Source organism: Zootoca vivipara, chromosome 1 (assembly GCF_963506605.1).
Source record: "Zootoca vivipara chromosome 1, rZooViv1.1, whole genome shotgun sequence".
Taxonomy (NCBI): Eukaryota; Metazoa; Chordata; class Lepidosauria; order Squamata; family Lacertidae; genus Zootoca; species Zootoca vivipara.
Genome location: NC_083276.1, coordinates 14,646,675 through 14,663,051, shown reverse-complemented (window position 1 = coordinate 14,663,051; position 16,377 = coordinate 14,646,675). Strand labels below are relative to the sequence as shown.

At 46.3% G+C, this 16,377-nt stretch overlaps 1 protein-coding gene across 3 annotated transcripts in view; it reads left to right on the top strand.

Moving 5' to 3' along the window:
• Positions 1–16,377, top strand: part of RCOR1 (REST corepressor 1) — a 143,684-nt gene that overhangs the window by 105,359 nt on the left and 21,948 nt on the right. For all 3 annotated transcript variants that reach the window (XM_035105605.2, XM_035105615.2, XM_035105598.2), the window contains exon 7: positions 4,303–4,381. In XM_035105605.2, coding sequence (XP_034961496.1) covers positions 4,303–4,381 — 79 coding nt within the window. The remainder of the gene's footprint in view (positions 1–4,302; positions 4,382–16,377) is intronic.

Sequence of the window (16,377 nt, the reverse complement as noted above, 5' to 3'; positions counted from 1 at the left end):
GTTGGAATAGACCGCAAGGGCCATCCAGTTCAACCCCCTGCCAAGCAGGGGACTCCAGCTCCAACAGCTTCCAACATCCCCAGCCCAACATAGTCAGTGGTCAGAGGTGATATGGAACTGCAGTCCAGCAACACATGGAGGACTACGGATTCCCTATGCCTGATCTAACCCAGTATTGTCTAGCCCAGGCTTCCTCAACCTCGGTCCTCCAGATGTTTTGAGACTACAATTCCCATCATCCCTGACCATTGGTCCTGCTAGCAAGGGATCATGGGAGTTGTAGGCCAAAAACATCTGGAGGGCCGAGGTTGTGGAATCCACTGAGTCTGCAGGCCCTGTTTGACAACTTATCACTGATGATGATGATGATAATTATAATTTTATTATTATTTATCCCCCACCCAGTGTGGGGTACTTTCAGAGGATGATAAGGCAAATTGAAATCAATAGATACAAGTTCATTATTTCAATGGGTCTACTCTTGAGTATGGCTAATGTTATCTATCACCCATATATCCCAGAATATAAAATATTTGCCTGCATGGCTGGTATTGTAGATAGTGGTGACAGATGACTTTGAAATACTTGGCTAATACTATACAATATAGTGATCTGTTTTTTTATATACATTAACTGGGGAGGGTTTACTTAAAGTCATTATTAGCCACATTGGGATTGGTTAAAGATCTAAAGGAATCACTTAGGGCTGTGAGTGCTTGCAAGATCTTAACATTCCTTTCCCCACCTGGCCTGGGAGGGCAGGGCCTGGACTGACTCCAGCTACAAAAGCTGCTGGACAGACCCTTGGGCCCTAGTATTGTTTAAGGCAGGAGTAGGCCAGCGTTTCTCAACCACTGTTCCGCGGCACACTAGTGTGCCGCGAGATGCTGGCTGGTGTGCCGCGACGTGCCGCGACGAGAAGGGCGATTTGCATTGTCACGTGCCTGGCGGCCGCCAATAAACAGCGCTGACCCGCCGGAAAGCAATATTTCTCCTCCTCTTTCCCAAAGCTCAGTGCAAACGAGCCTGGCGGCCGCCAATACACAGCACTAACCCGCCGGAAAGCAATATTTGGCAAGTGTTTCTTACAGTCATAATTATAATATAGGGCGGCACATAGTTAATTTTTTAAACTTTTTTAATGGTAGTGTGCCTCGTGATTTTTTTCACAGAACAAGTGTGCCATGGCCCAAAAAAGGTTGAGAAACACTGGAGTAGGCAACCTTAGGCCCGTGAGCCGGATGCGGCCCAACCGCCTTCTCAATCCAGCCCATGGACAGTCCGGGAATCAGTGCGTTTTTACATGAGTAGAATGTGTCCTTTTATTTAGAATGCATCCCTGGGTTATTTGTGGGGCCTGCTTAGTGTTTTTACATGAGTAGAATGTGTGCTTTTATTTAAAATGTTCATCTGGGTTATTTGTGGTGCATAGGAATTCATCCCCCCCCCCCCCCGAAAAAAATAGTCCGGCCCACCACATGGTCTGAGCGACGGTGGACCGGCCCATGGCTGAAAAAGGTTGCTGACCCCTGGTTTAATGTGTTTTGTTGCGGAGGTGTGTTGCTGTTGTTGCTGTTAATTTTATATCATCTTTATTTTGGATCTTAGGATTTGTGTGGAAATAGTTTGATTTGACTGTGTACCTTTTATGTTTTGTTTATTGCTTATGACTACTTCTGTTATGTTTGTAGGCATGTAATTTCTCACATGTTGCAAGTCACCTTGAGCATGGTTTTAACTTTAGGAAAGGCGGCATACAAATAAAAAGATGGATTGACTCATTTCCCCCAACACCCTTATGCTGGCTGTTCCGTGACAGTCAATATTGTTCCAGTTTGATGTCCCTTGTTTATTCTTTTGTTGTTGACAAGAACGGCGTTTTCACCCAGCCAGGAATTAAAACAAACACGTACACAGATTGCAGAGCATATGCTGTTCTGTGCCTTGCAGGGAAAAATCTGTCACCTGTGGTTCCGTCCTTCCTTCCTTTTTTTCAAAAAAAGGAAAGAAAGATACTGTATGATTTAGCAAACAAGAAAATCCGTGTGCAGCCCCGTTTGGGCTGCAACCCTATATTCACTTACCTGGGAGTAAGGCCCATTGAACTCAGTGGGAATTGCTTCTGGAAAAGGCCATTTCCATGGTGGGAATAATCAGGAAAAGAATTGAAAATAAAACTGCTGGTATCATAATGCTGTTGAGCAAATCTATAGTGGAACTGGAGTATTGTGTACAGTTCTGGTCTCCGCACCTGGAAAAGGATATTGCAGAGTTGGAAAAGATTTGGAAAAGGGCTACCAAAATGATCAGGGAAATGGAGCAACTCCCTTACAAAGAAAAGTTGCAGTGTTTCAGACTTCTTAGTTTAGAGGAAAAGGCAGGAAACATGATAGAAGTTTGTAAAATAACGCATGGCATGGTTAAAGGTAAAGGACCCCTGGACAGGTAAGTCCAGTCAAAGGTGACTCTGGGGTTGCGGCGCTCATCTCGCTTTCAGGCCGAGGGAGCCGGTGTTCGTCCACAGACAGTTTTCCGGGTCATGTGGCCAGCATGACTAAACTGCTTCTGGCGCAACGGAACACCGTGACGGAAGCCAGAGCACACGGAAATGCCATTTACCTTCCCGCCGCAGCGGTACCTATTCATCTACTTGCACTGGCATGCTTTCGAACTGCTAGGTTGGCAGGAGCTGGGACAAAGCAACGGGAGCTCACCCTGTCACGGGGATTCGAACTGCCGACCTTCTGATCGGCAAGCCCAAGAGGCTCAGCGCATGGCATGGAGGAAGTGGATAGAGAACGGTTTCTCTTGCTGTCTCATAACACTGGAACTCACAGGCATCCGATGTCTATGCTCTGCCCCCACAGTTGAAGGAAGCAATGCTTCTGAATACCAGTTGCTGGAAATCGCAGGAGGGGAGACTTGTTGCTCTTGTGAGAACAGGATGCTGAACGAAATGGGCCATTGGCTTGATCCAGCAGGCTGTTTTCATGTTCTTGTGCATAGGATCCCTCTGCCAGTTGGTTTGCTCCATCTTGGCTTGGGCTAAAATGTGCACACACAGAGTTCCATTCATGCAATTGGATCCCCTCTTGGGCTGATTTTGGAAGAGGGCTGATGGGGAGAGGTGGGAAAGATTCTGTTGTTCAAGCAGAAGTGTGCTGTACTAGTGGAGCAGCAATGGTGGCTATGACCCATGACTTTTTAAAAGAAGAAACCAAAGGGTTCAGGGTTATTTTTAATGTATTTACCGCTCCCCTTCCGAAAAGACATACAGTGGTGCCTTGCAAGACAAATTTAATGCGTTCCGCGAGTCAATTCATTTTGCAAAAAATTTGTCTTGCGAATTGTGGTTTCCCATAGGAATGCATTGAAATTTCTTTTTTTGCCCATAGCAACGCATTAATTAAATTTCAATGCATTCCTATGGGAAACCGCGGTTCGCAAGACAAATTTTTCGCAAAACGAATGCGTCTTGCGAGTCACCATCAGATCGCAAGACGTATTCGTTTTGCGAAAAATTTGTCTTGCAGGGCATTCGTCTTGCGAGGTACCACTGTAATATGAAACATGGCAGCTTACAAAGCAAATACAGTGGTACCTCTACTTACTAATTTAATGCGTTCCGAACGTACATTTGTAAGTCGAAAAAAATTGTAAGTCGAATCCCATAGGAATGCATTGGGAGAAAAATTTGTAAGTAGAAGCAACCCTATCTAAAAATCCGTAAGTAGAAAAAATCCTATCTAAACAGCATCCAAGATGGCGGACGGAACTCCATTCGTAAGTAGAAACATTCGTAAGTAGAGTTACTCGTAAGTAGAGGTACCACTGTAACCCCAAACCATAATATACAATGATTTAAAATAAATAAAAGGAAACAGATAGTTTAAAAGCAGCTACTGTACTTGCTTTTAAGGTATGGAAACTTGGTGTCAGGTATAAGTAATCACAAGTGCTGTAGACCTTTCAGTGAAGTGGCTTCTAAGATGTAATGGATTGGTAGCTCGCACACACAAAAAGCCTGTATCTACTTCGGTAGTTCTTGTGAGATGGTCTCTTAAAATATAAGTATGACCTGTCTCTCTAAATACAGGTCACATTAATACTTAGGTTTTGTGATAGCGTGGTTGTTTCCTTAGTTTGAGCATCTCCTCTGGATGTTCATTATAAGATTCTTGCGTTCTCTTTTCGATTCTATTTTGTTGTATTAGAACCTGCACACCTTCTTTTCTTTAAAGTGATCTTTTCTGGTGTTTACTGAAAAATAATGTGGCATTTTCTTCCTCTTTTGTTTTCTAGCGAGGATGAAATAGAAGAAGCAAATGGAACTAACCCTATCGATATTGAGGTTGAACAAAACAAGGAGAACAAAAAAGAGGTATTTTCCCTACTTTAGTACATTTAAGGTAGGGAGGGGGGAAATAGCCTGTGGAGTTGCTAAAAACAATGCTAGGTAGTTTTATTTGTGCTTTCTTCATCTAGGTGTTGTTGTTTTTAAAGTAAGGATTCAGTTCTAACTGCTTTAGCTTGTGTGGGAGGTAATATAAAAACACAGGTTAGTTACAAGTCTGTTCTAGAAGTTTGTGCCTTCCTGATTCTTTTAGCCTCAACTGTTTGCTTGCTGTTGGGGTCATTTTTTATTAACTCTACTCACCTCTCTATCCCAAGTCATGTATGGGGAACCTTTAGCCCTTCAGATGTTGCTGAACTGCAATTCCCAACATCCTTGGCTGTTGGTCACGTTTGCTGTGGCTGATGGTATTTGTAGTTCAGGAACGTCTGGGAGTTTCACAGCTCCCCCCCCCGCCCCCAATCGAGAAAAGCCCTTTATTTTATCTGTTCTTAATCTTCCAATATTCAGCTTCACTAGGATGTCCACGACTTCTAGTGTGATAAGAGAGGTGAAGAAAGCCTTCCCCAGTGCTTTTATCTTTAAAAAGAAACGTTTAGGGGTACTCTCATTTTTACTCAAGAAAATCAACATTTTATAGTTCAAATTGGGAAAAATAAATACAGCAAAAGGACAAAAGTACAAATAACATGTATTACCTCATATTACACAGCTGATAGCTCACAGTTACTTCCACATTGGCATGAGGCTGTGTGCACTAACGTCTTCCTACTCCTATTGAAATACTGCCACACATCCATATTCCACACTGCTTCACACATTAAACGCTCGCATCCATCAGAAATTCAGGAGACACTGGGGAAGGAAATGAGGCCGCCATTTGGGGTAGCAACGGAACTGACCAATCACCATGCTAGATTCCAACTCCTACTTCACACATTAAACGCTAGCTTCTGTCAGAAACTCGGGAAACACCATGACAGGAAATGAGGCCGCCATCGGGTGTAGCAACGGAACTGATGATCCACCGTGCTAGAGAAGAAACTGAACATTTAAATTTTTTTGTTCTCCCGTTAGATTCACAAAATGTTTAGGGGTATGCGTCCCCCTGCAAACCCCCCCCCCCGAAAAAAGCACTGGCCTTCCCCCATGCCATACATACCATCTGTGTTGTCATGTGCATAATCAAGGACACGTAGCAGCTAGAACTGCAGTCTGAAACTTGAGCCCGAACCATGTTAGAACATCTGTGTCCAGTTACAACTTTCAGGATTCTAGCTTGCGAGTTGGGAGATTCATGGGAAGGGATGCTTTCCTCAATGAATCGGGCTGGCCCATCTTGGTTTAGCCAGCTAAATACAGCCTGCCAGCCACTGGACTCCCTATTTCTTACTCCTCGCCACCAGGCAGACACACAGCAAAAACAGGAAGATTCTCACGCCCCTTGTGGACCTCCCTTTTGTGGTTGGTGGGCTATAAATGTTTGATAGACCACCTACGTGCACGGCCTTGCCACATATAAAGCTGTCTTGTCAGGGAGTGTTGGTGATGCTAAATTTTAAGAAGCGCTTTGAGCTTCTGAACTCCTTTATCACTGCTTATCGCAGGAATTTGTCACACTTGGAACGTCATACTTTTGTACTATTGTGCTATTAAGTCACTTTTGTGGTTAAATCAGACTCAGGATTATGTAGAATAAGCAATTGCGTTAAAGCTGCAAAAGAATAGACAACAGCAATGTGATGGGCAAGCGTCCAGTTCACCTTTTCGCCGAGCTGCATTAAGTATAATTTTTTAAAACATCTGAGTGAATAACAATGTTTTAATACCAAAATCCCCTGGAGGAGTTTGGAAGAGGGGAGATTATATATTCCTTCTCTTTAAATGGTAGCACAGCAGCCTAAGACAGCTGTTTAAAAAAATGCTTCCTTGGCCCAGTAAAGCATCACTTTTCTTGGCAACCGAATGGCACAAAACTATCATCTTATTTGCTCAAACTGGAGCAGGGCTGGATGCAAAACCAAATTGTGACACATCCCTTAACGTCTTGGGGGCAAACATCATTCTACAAACTCCGAGAGTGCCACATCGTACGTGGCTGCTATCTTGATTAGTGCCAAAGGTGTCTGTCAACAATACATTCAGCATTGAAGACGATGGGAATTGAATCATCAGCTGGAAGCCCATAGCTAAATTGTACGTTAGGAGTGCGTTTGGCAAACTAATCTACTGTTCAGAGGAAGCTCTGCAACTTGGCATCATTGCTTTAATCTGGATGCCATCTTTATTGTCTTCTTTCGATCAGCACCTTCTCACCCTGTTTTCAAATTTCATTTGCTTTTCATGAGGACTAGAGACATTTGTAAATCGGGGTTGCATTGGAGCAGGCAGTGGTCGGTGTCCACCACTGACATTCTTGCTTTTATCTCAACCTCGTAATGGCTTTGAGAGGCCAGCGTGACTACTAAGTTATTAAGACTAGTGTCTGTAAAGATGAATATTAGAGGCAATCCTTTGCCAACCCACTGTTGTTCTGGTTGCATTTGAACTATTTTTCTTGCACCATGAACAAAAATTTGCTGACCATGTCTAATAGTAGGCTCCATGCAGAGTTTTGTCTTGGTGTGTGGTCGCAACACATGGGCCATTGGATTCCTCCATGGTGCAATTGATAATAATTACCCCATGGTGGAAGTAAGCAACCAGACAAATCCAGTGTCAAGGAAACAATCCTCAACCTTCTACTAGAAGTCTCCATGCTTAAAGAACAGTTCCTTAGTTTGTAGTAGGGCAGATTAAGCACTTCTTCACTGTTGAGACAGTAACAGCATGGATGATGTACTTCCTGTAATCTGGTGCAGCTGCTGGTAGATTATCCAATTTCCACCATATTGTTTGTTTGTTATGATTTATTTTTTAAAAACCAATCTTCCACCCAATTGGCAGCCCAGAGCAGCATGCAGTATAATTAAAACCCATCAACACAAACTGATTCACAACATGATTAATGTCTTAAAAACTCAACCTTCCAAAACTACAGTTGAACATGCACAAAGATTACATCCTTGGGCAACTAGGTTCCCCAAAGGCTAGTTGAATAAATAAGCCCTTAGCTGGCACCTGAAGCCCAGCAATGAAAGGAACTGTTGTATTTCCCCAGGGAGGGAGTTCTAAAATCTGAGGGCCACCACTGAGAGCGCCTTGCAGTGGTTGCAACCCATGCTAGACACACTGTTCTGTTAGGGGTGCGGGGGGGGGGGCTTGCAAGGGACATAGCCATGCGAGTCATCATACCTGTGTGAGTGAAAGCTTGCACACGTTACTGGGAGCAGCATGCAAGCAGCTGAAGGACAAAGGGGGCAACCACATTTTTTGCATAATATGCATTGCTCTGGGTCGTGAAGCAATGTGCCAGTGTGGCATGGTGCAGGGATGAGGAAGCTTCTTCGTGTCGTGTGGGGTGAGGAAGCTCATCTCAACAGGAGGGGAAGCCACCCTGGCTTCTTCACCAGCCAGACTCATCTCTGCCTCTTTGCCCCACTCCTTTCCAGCCTCTGCTTCAGGCTCTTAGTCTGGACTGCACTCTGCCACAGACTCTCCCAGCTCATTAAATCCTGTTGCCTCTTCAGCTTACAACACCTCCTCCTCCCCAGTCTTCTCCTTCAGACCACTCATCGTCATCCCACCACGAATCCCCAGGCTCTCAGCCTTTTTCCCTTGGGGGTTCCCACCACTCCTCTGCGTCCATGGCACATGGTTGGGAAAGACACTAAAACATCGGGGAGCTGTATCTGATCTATGTCAGCAGTACTAAGCTAGACAAATAAATGGCCTAACTTCCTTTGCCAGACTTGGCCCTGGGGTTAGACCCAGGCTTAAATCCCCACTTTGTCGTGCAACTTGCTGGGTGACCTTGAACCAATTCTCAGTATAACAGACCCCCCGCTCACGAGTGTTGTGAAGAGGAAAGTGGGTTGGGAGAACTGTTTTCACTTCTGGAGCTCCTTGGAGGAAATGTCAACGATAAATACAATGTAATGCATAAATCAGCAGACCGTTGCTTGGACTGTCTTTCAAATGCTGAATTCTGGAAGCACGTATGTTTCCCGTGCCCTTGTGTTCCTTTTCGACAGAACCCCTTTCATAATTTTTGCAATCATTTCTTTCTTTTTTTAATTCTTAAGTGACAGATGGATGAATTTATCCAATAACACCTAATGAAGTGCTGCTGGAGGGAGCTCCCACTTTGGGAGTTGACTGTGACATTGAGTGATAATTAAGCACAAATTTAATGCAGTTTAAATTCTGTTAAAATTGGCTGCCTGCTAAATCCCCAATCCAGGAAGCTTTAGGTGTGTGTTGTGTTTCTGAGGTGATGAGCAGCTCTTTGATGCCAGCACCGCAAGTGCCGTCACAGGTCTTTGAACAAGCTCTTTCCACCCTACCCCTTCACAATATTCGCATCCGTAATCCAAATCTTTCAGACAAGGGTCAGGAACAACCTGACCCCCAAAGCAGAGGTCCAGAAGACATAAACGAATTGTGGGATAACCAGCCTCATATAACCAACTTGCTTAAGTCTAATGAACATAGGAAGGAGTTTAAGACCATAGAGCAGGTATCCCCAAACTGCGGCCCTCCAGATGTTTTGGCCTACAACTCCCATGATCCCTAGCTAACAGGACCAGAGTGGTCAGGGAAGATGGGAATTATAGTCCAAAACATCTGGAGGGCCGAAGTTTGGGGACGCCTGCCATAGAGTAAGCTGACCTGCTAAGCTTAGCTCTCTTTGGAAGAGACTAGGTAATCAAGCCATTGTTCTTCCTGTCTATCTGAGAAGCTCAGTGTATGAAGAGGCTAAGCTGGCTAAACTTAGCTGCATGGCTCTAACGTGCCTCTCCTGAGTTCCTGTACCAATAATTTAGGAACTTTCCCCACTGTAACGAATCAGGTTTTGCTGCCTGTGCAATTTTTCTGAATGCTGTATGAATCTGACCTTTGGAGAGTTTGTAAGTAAACAATTTTAAACTTACCAAAGGTACGGTCTTTCTTCTATGCTGGGGAAGGGGCAAATTTTAGATCTCATAAGGGCATATTTTAAAGGTCTGACAGCCTATATTTTCAATGCTTTACTTTTCTGCATGTTTTGTTATCTTAAATCTTTGCTGGGGTTCTCTCACCAAAGACAACTTGTCCCAAACCTGGATCTTTGCATCAAGGGAATTCTCCTTTCTAAAAATACCTATTTTTTCCTTGAACCAACATTTGAAAGCAGGCTAATTTCACTTGCCAATCTGACCTTGTAGGACTTTTTCTCTCCTAAAAACCCTGGAGAACTGCTGCTAGTCAGTGCAGGCAATGCTGGCCTCAATGCACCAATGGTATGACTTACGTAAAAGCAGATGGGTGTGGTTTGCAAGACCAATAAAAATATTCCACTCTCGCTTTTATTTTATTTTATTAATTGGCATTGTTTTCTGGCACCAGCAAGGCCACAATTGTCTCTGTTTTGGATGGATGTTTTAGGATCGATGTATAATTTTTGAAATCCCTTTGACAGGTTTTGCTTATAACAAATGTTGGCTTTGGCTGTGCCTCACCCTCATCCCCCAAAGCCTTTTTTTTTGCCACTGGCTCCCTGCTGCAAAGCCAAGAACAGTGGATGTAGCCATGCATGCTGAAAGTCAAAGTTAATTTGTGTCTGCTGTGCTTTCCAAAAGGAAACAGATGGTTGCCATGTTTGAGTTCAGGTCCCCTTTGCAGCCAAGCAGTGTGCGTTGGATTACACACCCTTGTTTATCACACTGTAGTAGAGCTGATCTCTGCCGCCGTTCCCTCCCTTGTACTCACCTCGCCCCTCCAGAACTGCCAAGGCACATCCAGTCGCTCTGCAGGCACAAGGACACATTGCCTGTGAAGAATACATAAGCTTGTGTGTGCATTGCGTACGGGTGTGCATTCTTCGGGTCTGAGAAGGGAAACCAGGTGCTTGTCAGCAGACACTGTTCTTGGTGCCTCTGTCACTGCCCAGCAGCTGCGGTGCATTGTGGGGTGGGGTACAATGAGAGTGCTACTAGTCACAATGGCTGCGCTCTCTCTATTGCCATAGTCGTTGGCACCTGTCTTGAGAGGCAATGGAGTACGCCTCCAGGGGTGAAGTCAAGCTGCTGTGTTAGCAGCACTGGAGTAGCCTCCCTGGGGTGCAAGCCTGGGCAGTGTATATGGAGGTCCTGGGCTGCCCAGATGACAACACCCCCCCCCTAGGCCTGGCTGAGACGGCCTCAGTCCAGTATACCTGAAGGAGCGTCTCCACCCCATCGTTCTGCCCGGACACTGAGGTCCAGCGCCGAGGGCCTTCTGGCGGTTCCCTCGTTGCAAAAAGCCAAGTTACAGGGAACCAGGCAGAGGGCCTTCTTGATAGTGGCACCCACCCCGTGGAACGCCCTCCCATCAGAGGTCAAAGAGAAAAACAACTACCAGATTTTTAGAGGACATCTGAAGGCAGCCCTGTTTAGGGAAACTTTTAATGTTTAATAGATTGTTGTATTTTAATATTTTGTTGGAAGCCACCCAGAGTGGCTGGGGAAACCCAGCCAGATGGGCGGAGTATAAATAATAAATAAATACTCCATAGCCTTTTCTTCTCTCGAAGATATCCCGCAAGGCAGTGGAGGTTTAGGACCAGAGTTTTCCTCCTCTGTTCTTGTTTGTAGCAGGAGGGAATCTGCCTTTTCTCTGGCGTCTCTCTCCTCCGCAGACCCCCCCCCCCACCTTCAAATTGCCCCCTCCACTACTGTTTTGACCTGTTTGGCAGAGACCTGCTGGCCCAGTGCTCGCCCTCGGCCCGGCCTGGGAAGTGGGAGAAAGTGTGTGGCGCTCGCCCTCGGGCCAGCCCGGATCAGCGCCGCAGCCGCCGCACACTTTCTCTTGCTTGCCCCCGTGCGTTGCGCTCTCCCTTGGGCCGGCCCGGGATCAGCCACCTGAGCGCTGCTGCCCCCTGGCTTCCCCGAGCCCCCGCCGCCAGTCCCCCGGAGCCCATAGGAACGCATTAATTAAATTTCAATGGGTTCCTATGGAAAACGGTGCTTTGCAAGACGAATTTTTCGTAAAACGAATTGACCGGTGGAACGAATTTAATTTGTCTTGCGAGGCACCACTGTATTGTTGTCTTCCAGGGCAGATTCTAGTCAGGCAAAAGCACTTGAGGAGGGTGTACAAATGCTTGGCTTGAAGAGACTCCCAAGGGCCGGATAAGAGCATGATTCAGCCTAAGCTTCTGTTTACAGTAGCAGAAGAAATAAATTATTATTATTTTTCACTGCTCCACAGAACATCTGAAGGATGAAGCAGGGGCTTTATTTTATCTTTAAAAAAAGAAGGAACAATGGGATTTGCCGATCAAAGGATTAAAGGAATACACAAGCAACGGGGGGAAAGGGGCAGAGATTTCTTTTTGTTAACAAGCTTTAAGAAAACCAATTGTGACACGAACATTGTGCGGTGGACCCTTATATAATTTCTTCCACTCTCATATTAATTTTTAATACCATTTAACCAAATGATAAAGCGGCGTACTCAGAGTTCATCCAGTTTTTAATTAAATAGGGAGGGAGGGGAGGAGGGAGAGGAGAAACCTGAGCATGTCATTTCCAGAAAAATATGACAAGTGAAGGGAGAATGCGGAGAGATGTATGTCCTCTCACAGATTAATCTCGCAGGATAATTTTGGATTGCATCAGCCGAGGGACCACAGATACGCAGGCTGATTAACTCTGTGCTGCCAGTTCTGACTGACAACTTCCATCTTTGCTCTATGCAAGGTGGTCACCTTGGCGGTTAACCCAGGTAGAACCAATGCAATTATCCCTCATTACGAGTCCCTGCAGCTCAATAATCTAGGAGGCCAGGGACAGGGAATCGCAAACCTGTGGGCAGATTATGACCCTCCAGAGGTTTCTATCCGGCCCTTGGAATCCTTCCCAGGACACATTGCACACTGGCTCTGTTCTGTGCCATTCCCAACTGCTTTAGCCTGGCTGGACTGTGTCCTTGAACTATGACGGTGCCTCTTGCTTGCCTAAATCATGTGATGGGAGGCATAAAACCCCTCACTTTGACAAGGCTGGTGCATTTATTTTTCAGGTAACAGTGGTACCTATTGATCTGCCCACCTTTGCCTCTGATGCCACCCACCCACCCCTGGCATGCAGTCCCTGGAAAGTTAGCTATAAGAGATCTGTCCTTCAGACTGGAAGGAAGGCCTGGAAACGATGGTCAAAGGCCTGGTTACGATGCCTTATGAGGAACGGCTTAGGGAGCTGGGTATGTTTAGCCTGGAGAAGAGAAGGTTAAGGGGTGATATGATAGCCATGTTCAAATATATAAAAGGATGTCATATAGAGGAGGGAGAAAGGTTGTTTTCTGCTGCTCCAGAGAAGCGGACACGGAGCAATGGATTCAAGGTACAAGAAAGAAGATTCCACCTAAACATTAGGGAAGAACTCCCTGACAGTAAGAGCTGTTTGGCAGTGGAATTTGCTACCAAGGAGTGTGGTGGAGTCTCCTTCTTTGGAGGTCTTTAAGCGGAGGCTTGACAGCCACCTGTCAGGAATGCTTTGATGGTGTTTCTGGCAGGGGGTTGGACTGGACCGGCCCTCTCAGCGCCACCGCAGCACGCTTTCTCCTGCTCGCCCCCCGCGGGCTCTGCTCGCCCTCCGGTCGGCCCGGATCGGCCGCCTCAGCACCACCACCGCCAAGGCGAGCGGGAGAAAGTGGGGCTGCTGCCTCCTGTCTTCCCCTTGGCTCGGGGAAGACAGGCGGGGGCAGCCCTCGCAGCGCCGCGCTTCGGCTCCATCCCCCCTGGCAAGCCCCGGGAAACCACCTGTAGCGCGGGAAGAAGGCAAAGGAAGATCAGCTGTCAGCTTCCCGCGCTGACAGCTGATCTTCCTTTGCCGCCTACATTCTATAGCCGCGCTTCGCAAGACGAAGCGGCGGCCATAGAAAACCTCGTCGTCTTGCGAGTCCCTTGCGCAATGCAAAACTCTCTCATCTTGCGAGTTTTTCGTTGTGCGAGGCATTCATCTTGCGAGGTGCGGTACCACTGTAATGCATTTGCTTGCCTGCATGGAGAATGGAAAAGTGTAACGGTTGGGGTGTGGAAACCTCCTGACGTTTGCGTGGCTAGGTTGTGGCCTACTATACCAAAATTAGAACCACCGCCCCACCCACTTTTGCCTCTGGCCCTGCCCATCTGTGGCATGTGGCCCCTGGGAGGTCACCTAAGGGGGAATGTGGGCCTTGGTGGGAAAAGGTTCCACACACACACAAACACCACACACCACACACACATTACCTGCACCGCGTTATCCTGCACCGCGTTATCCAAAGAGCTTGCCCTAAAATGTGTCAGTGGTGGTGTCTCTGCTTGATGGCGCCACTGCCCACAGATGTTGGCTTGCGCTTGCCAGCCATTATTTGTTGTGGCCTATCTCTGTTCCCTCGTGCCCCCTGGCGCATAGAGAGGGCTTGTGGAGATGGATGTGGTCACAGTGTCCCAATTGCGCTGGAATGTGTGGAAGCAAAGGAACAGAAACTGCCTTCTCCCCGAACACAAATAATCGTCACCATCATGTGATTTGTAGGCCGCCTTTGCATGGTTAAAACCAGGCACCCCCAAACTTCGGCCCTCCAGATGTTTTGGACTACAGTTCCCATCTTCTCCGACCACTGATCCTGTTAGCTAGGGATCATGGGAGTTGCAGGCCAAAACATCTGGAGGGCTGCAGTTTGGGGATGCCTGGTTAAAACCATGCTCGAGGCAGCTAACAAACAACAGGGCAGTTATTTACATAATTGCAAACATCACAACAACAACAACAACAACAACATTATTATTTATATGCCACGCATCTGACTCGGTTGCCCCAGCCGCTCTGGGTGGCTCCCAACAGAATATTTACGGGGCCTTGTTTTCTGTCTCTAGTTCAGAAGTGAATAATCTGTGCCCATGGTTATCTGTGTGGAAAAGTATTTTTCAACTTTGAATGTACATTGTAGGGGGTGCTCCTCCATCATGGTGTTTTGGGGGAGGGAGGGACCAATTATTTTATTTTTATTAATTTGTTGAAGCAGCTGTATGCTGCCCTCCTGGTGCAAAGGCACTGCTCAGGGTTGCCTGCATTTAAAACTGACCATTTCATTAAACAAAAAAAAAACCCTCATCAATATGAAACAATCAGCCAAGGAGACAAGATCAGCAGTAGAAACCAAGCATAAGAACATTAGCTCCCTGCACATGAACAAAAGCCTGCCGGAACAAAGGAATAATTAATAGCTGGCGAACAACTGTGAGGGAGGGGGGCTGCGATCCAGAGGCACATAAACTGCAGAGGCCTCCCCCCTCCAATTGCTTCTCTGCCAGCATATCTCTGAATGACCCCCACACACTAACGCCCCCTTCCTTTCCTTGTTAGTGATCACGAAACTTGGGTCGTGGTGCCCAGGCTAGCATAACCATCGTTCAAAGCTAGCCAAAGTTTGCTTTCAAAGCAGAGATTGAAAATCAAGATTAAAAACTGGTTCCAATCTCGGGCTTGCAAGCGAGCGGTGACTAGAGGGAACAATTGCTGCACATTGTGGTGAAAACATAGTTATGACTAAGCAGGAAAAAGAGGAGCGGGGAGGAAGGGGGGAACAGAGGCAGAGAAGTAAACGAAGCTATGGGATGCTCCTGGTTTGAACCACGAGATAACAGAAACACGTAAAATCTAATGTGCTGTTATTCTGGTGCATGTGACTGTTGACCTCTGTGATAGCTGTTCACTCAGCTCTAGCTAATGCAGATCACAGTCTACAGTAGGCTCCCCCAAACTCAGCCCTCCAGCTGTTTTGGGACTACAACTCCCATCATCCCTGACCACTGGTCCTGTTAGCTAGGGATGATGGGAGTTGTAGTCCCAAAACAGCTGGAGGGCCGAGTTTGGGGATGCTTGGTCTACAGAGCCTCCTTCCCTATCCGAGGAGGCAGGCAGCCATCATAGGAGCTTAGCTGCCTGGTGCGCAGTCAGACCATTGGAGCATCTAGCTCAGTATTGTCTACACTGACTGGCAGCAGCTCTCCCAAGATTACCTGGAGATGAGACATGACACTCCACCCCTTTGCTGCAGCCCATCCTTAGAACAAGGTGTGTTGCCTGCTCAGGGGAGCTTTATTCCCTCAGACAAGGAGAGAGCAGCACGACTACTTCATACCTAGCAGTCTTCAAATAAGGAAAGGAAGAAGTAGCAGTTGTAGGACAAATATTTTAGAAGACCCTTTCACATTCTGCTGTGTATACTTCCTTATCCGCAAGAAACCAGGAGAGAGGCAAAACTAAAATGTGTTTTTAGAGAGAGGAATTTGTACTGGAGCTGCAGGCAAATCCAAGTGCTTTGAAACGCAAAACAATATCCCAGATTTATATTTTGAAAACGCATTCTTTCTGTTGCCTACCTTGTCCCCAAAAGACCTTTTATTTTCGTTTGCAGGGCAGATTCCATACCCATGCAAAAATCTTTATCTCAGTGCTTCATGGTACTGCATATAAAAATGAATGAGCTTTAAGGATTAGTCTGCAATCATCTGACCCCTCATGTTTTGTCTTAAATTAGTTTCTGCTTCTTCCCCTCTGGCTGACACACAGGAAATTACATCTCAAACTTAAACTTTACTCTTCTCTCTCTCTCCCTCTCTCCCACCCACTCAACAAGCAAGGTCTTCTTTTATTTCTGGCACAGAATTAAAGTGACATATTGGTGGCCTAGCTTTGGAAAGAGTGGCGTGGAAATCATTGCGTAGATTTGAGTGACACACTTGGAAAGTGATGAGGGGAGCCGGGGCAGGGTACTTTCCCTCCAGCTGGTGAAAACCAGTAGCAACCTATTTTACAAATACCTTTGGAGCTGAACCCTCACAAGGCAGCTTCCAGCAAAGCAGAGACTCAGCCCAGGCAATCTCAGCATTCAAGGCTCAAATATAAAATAAA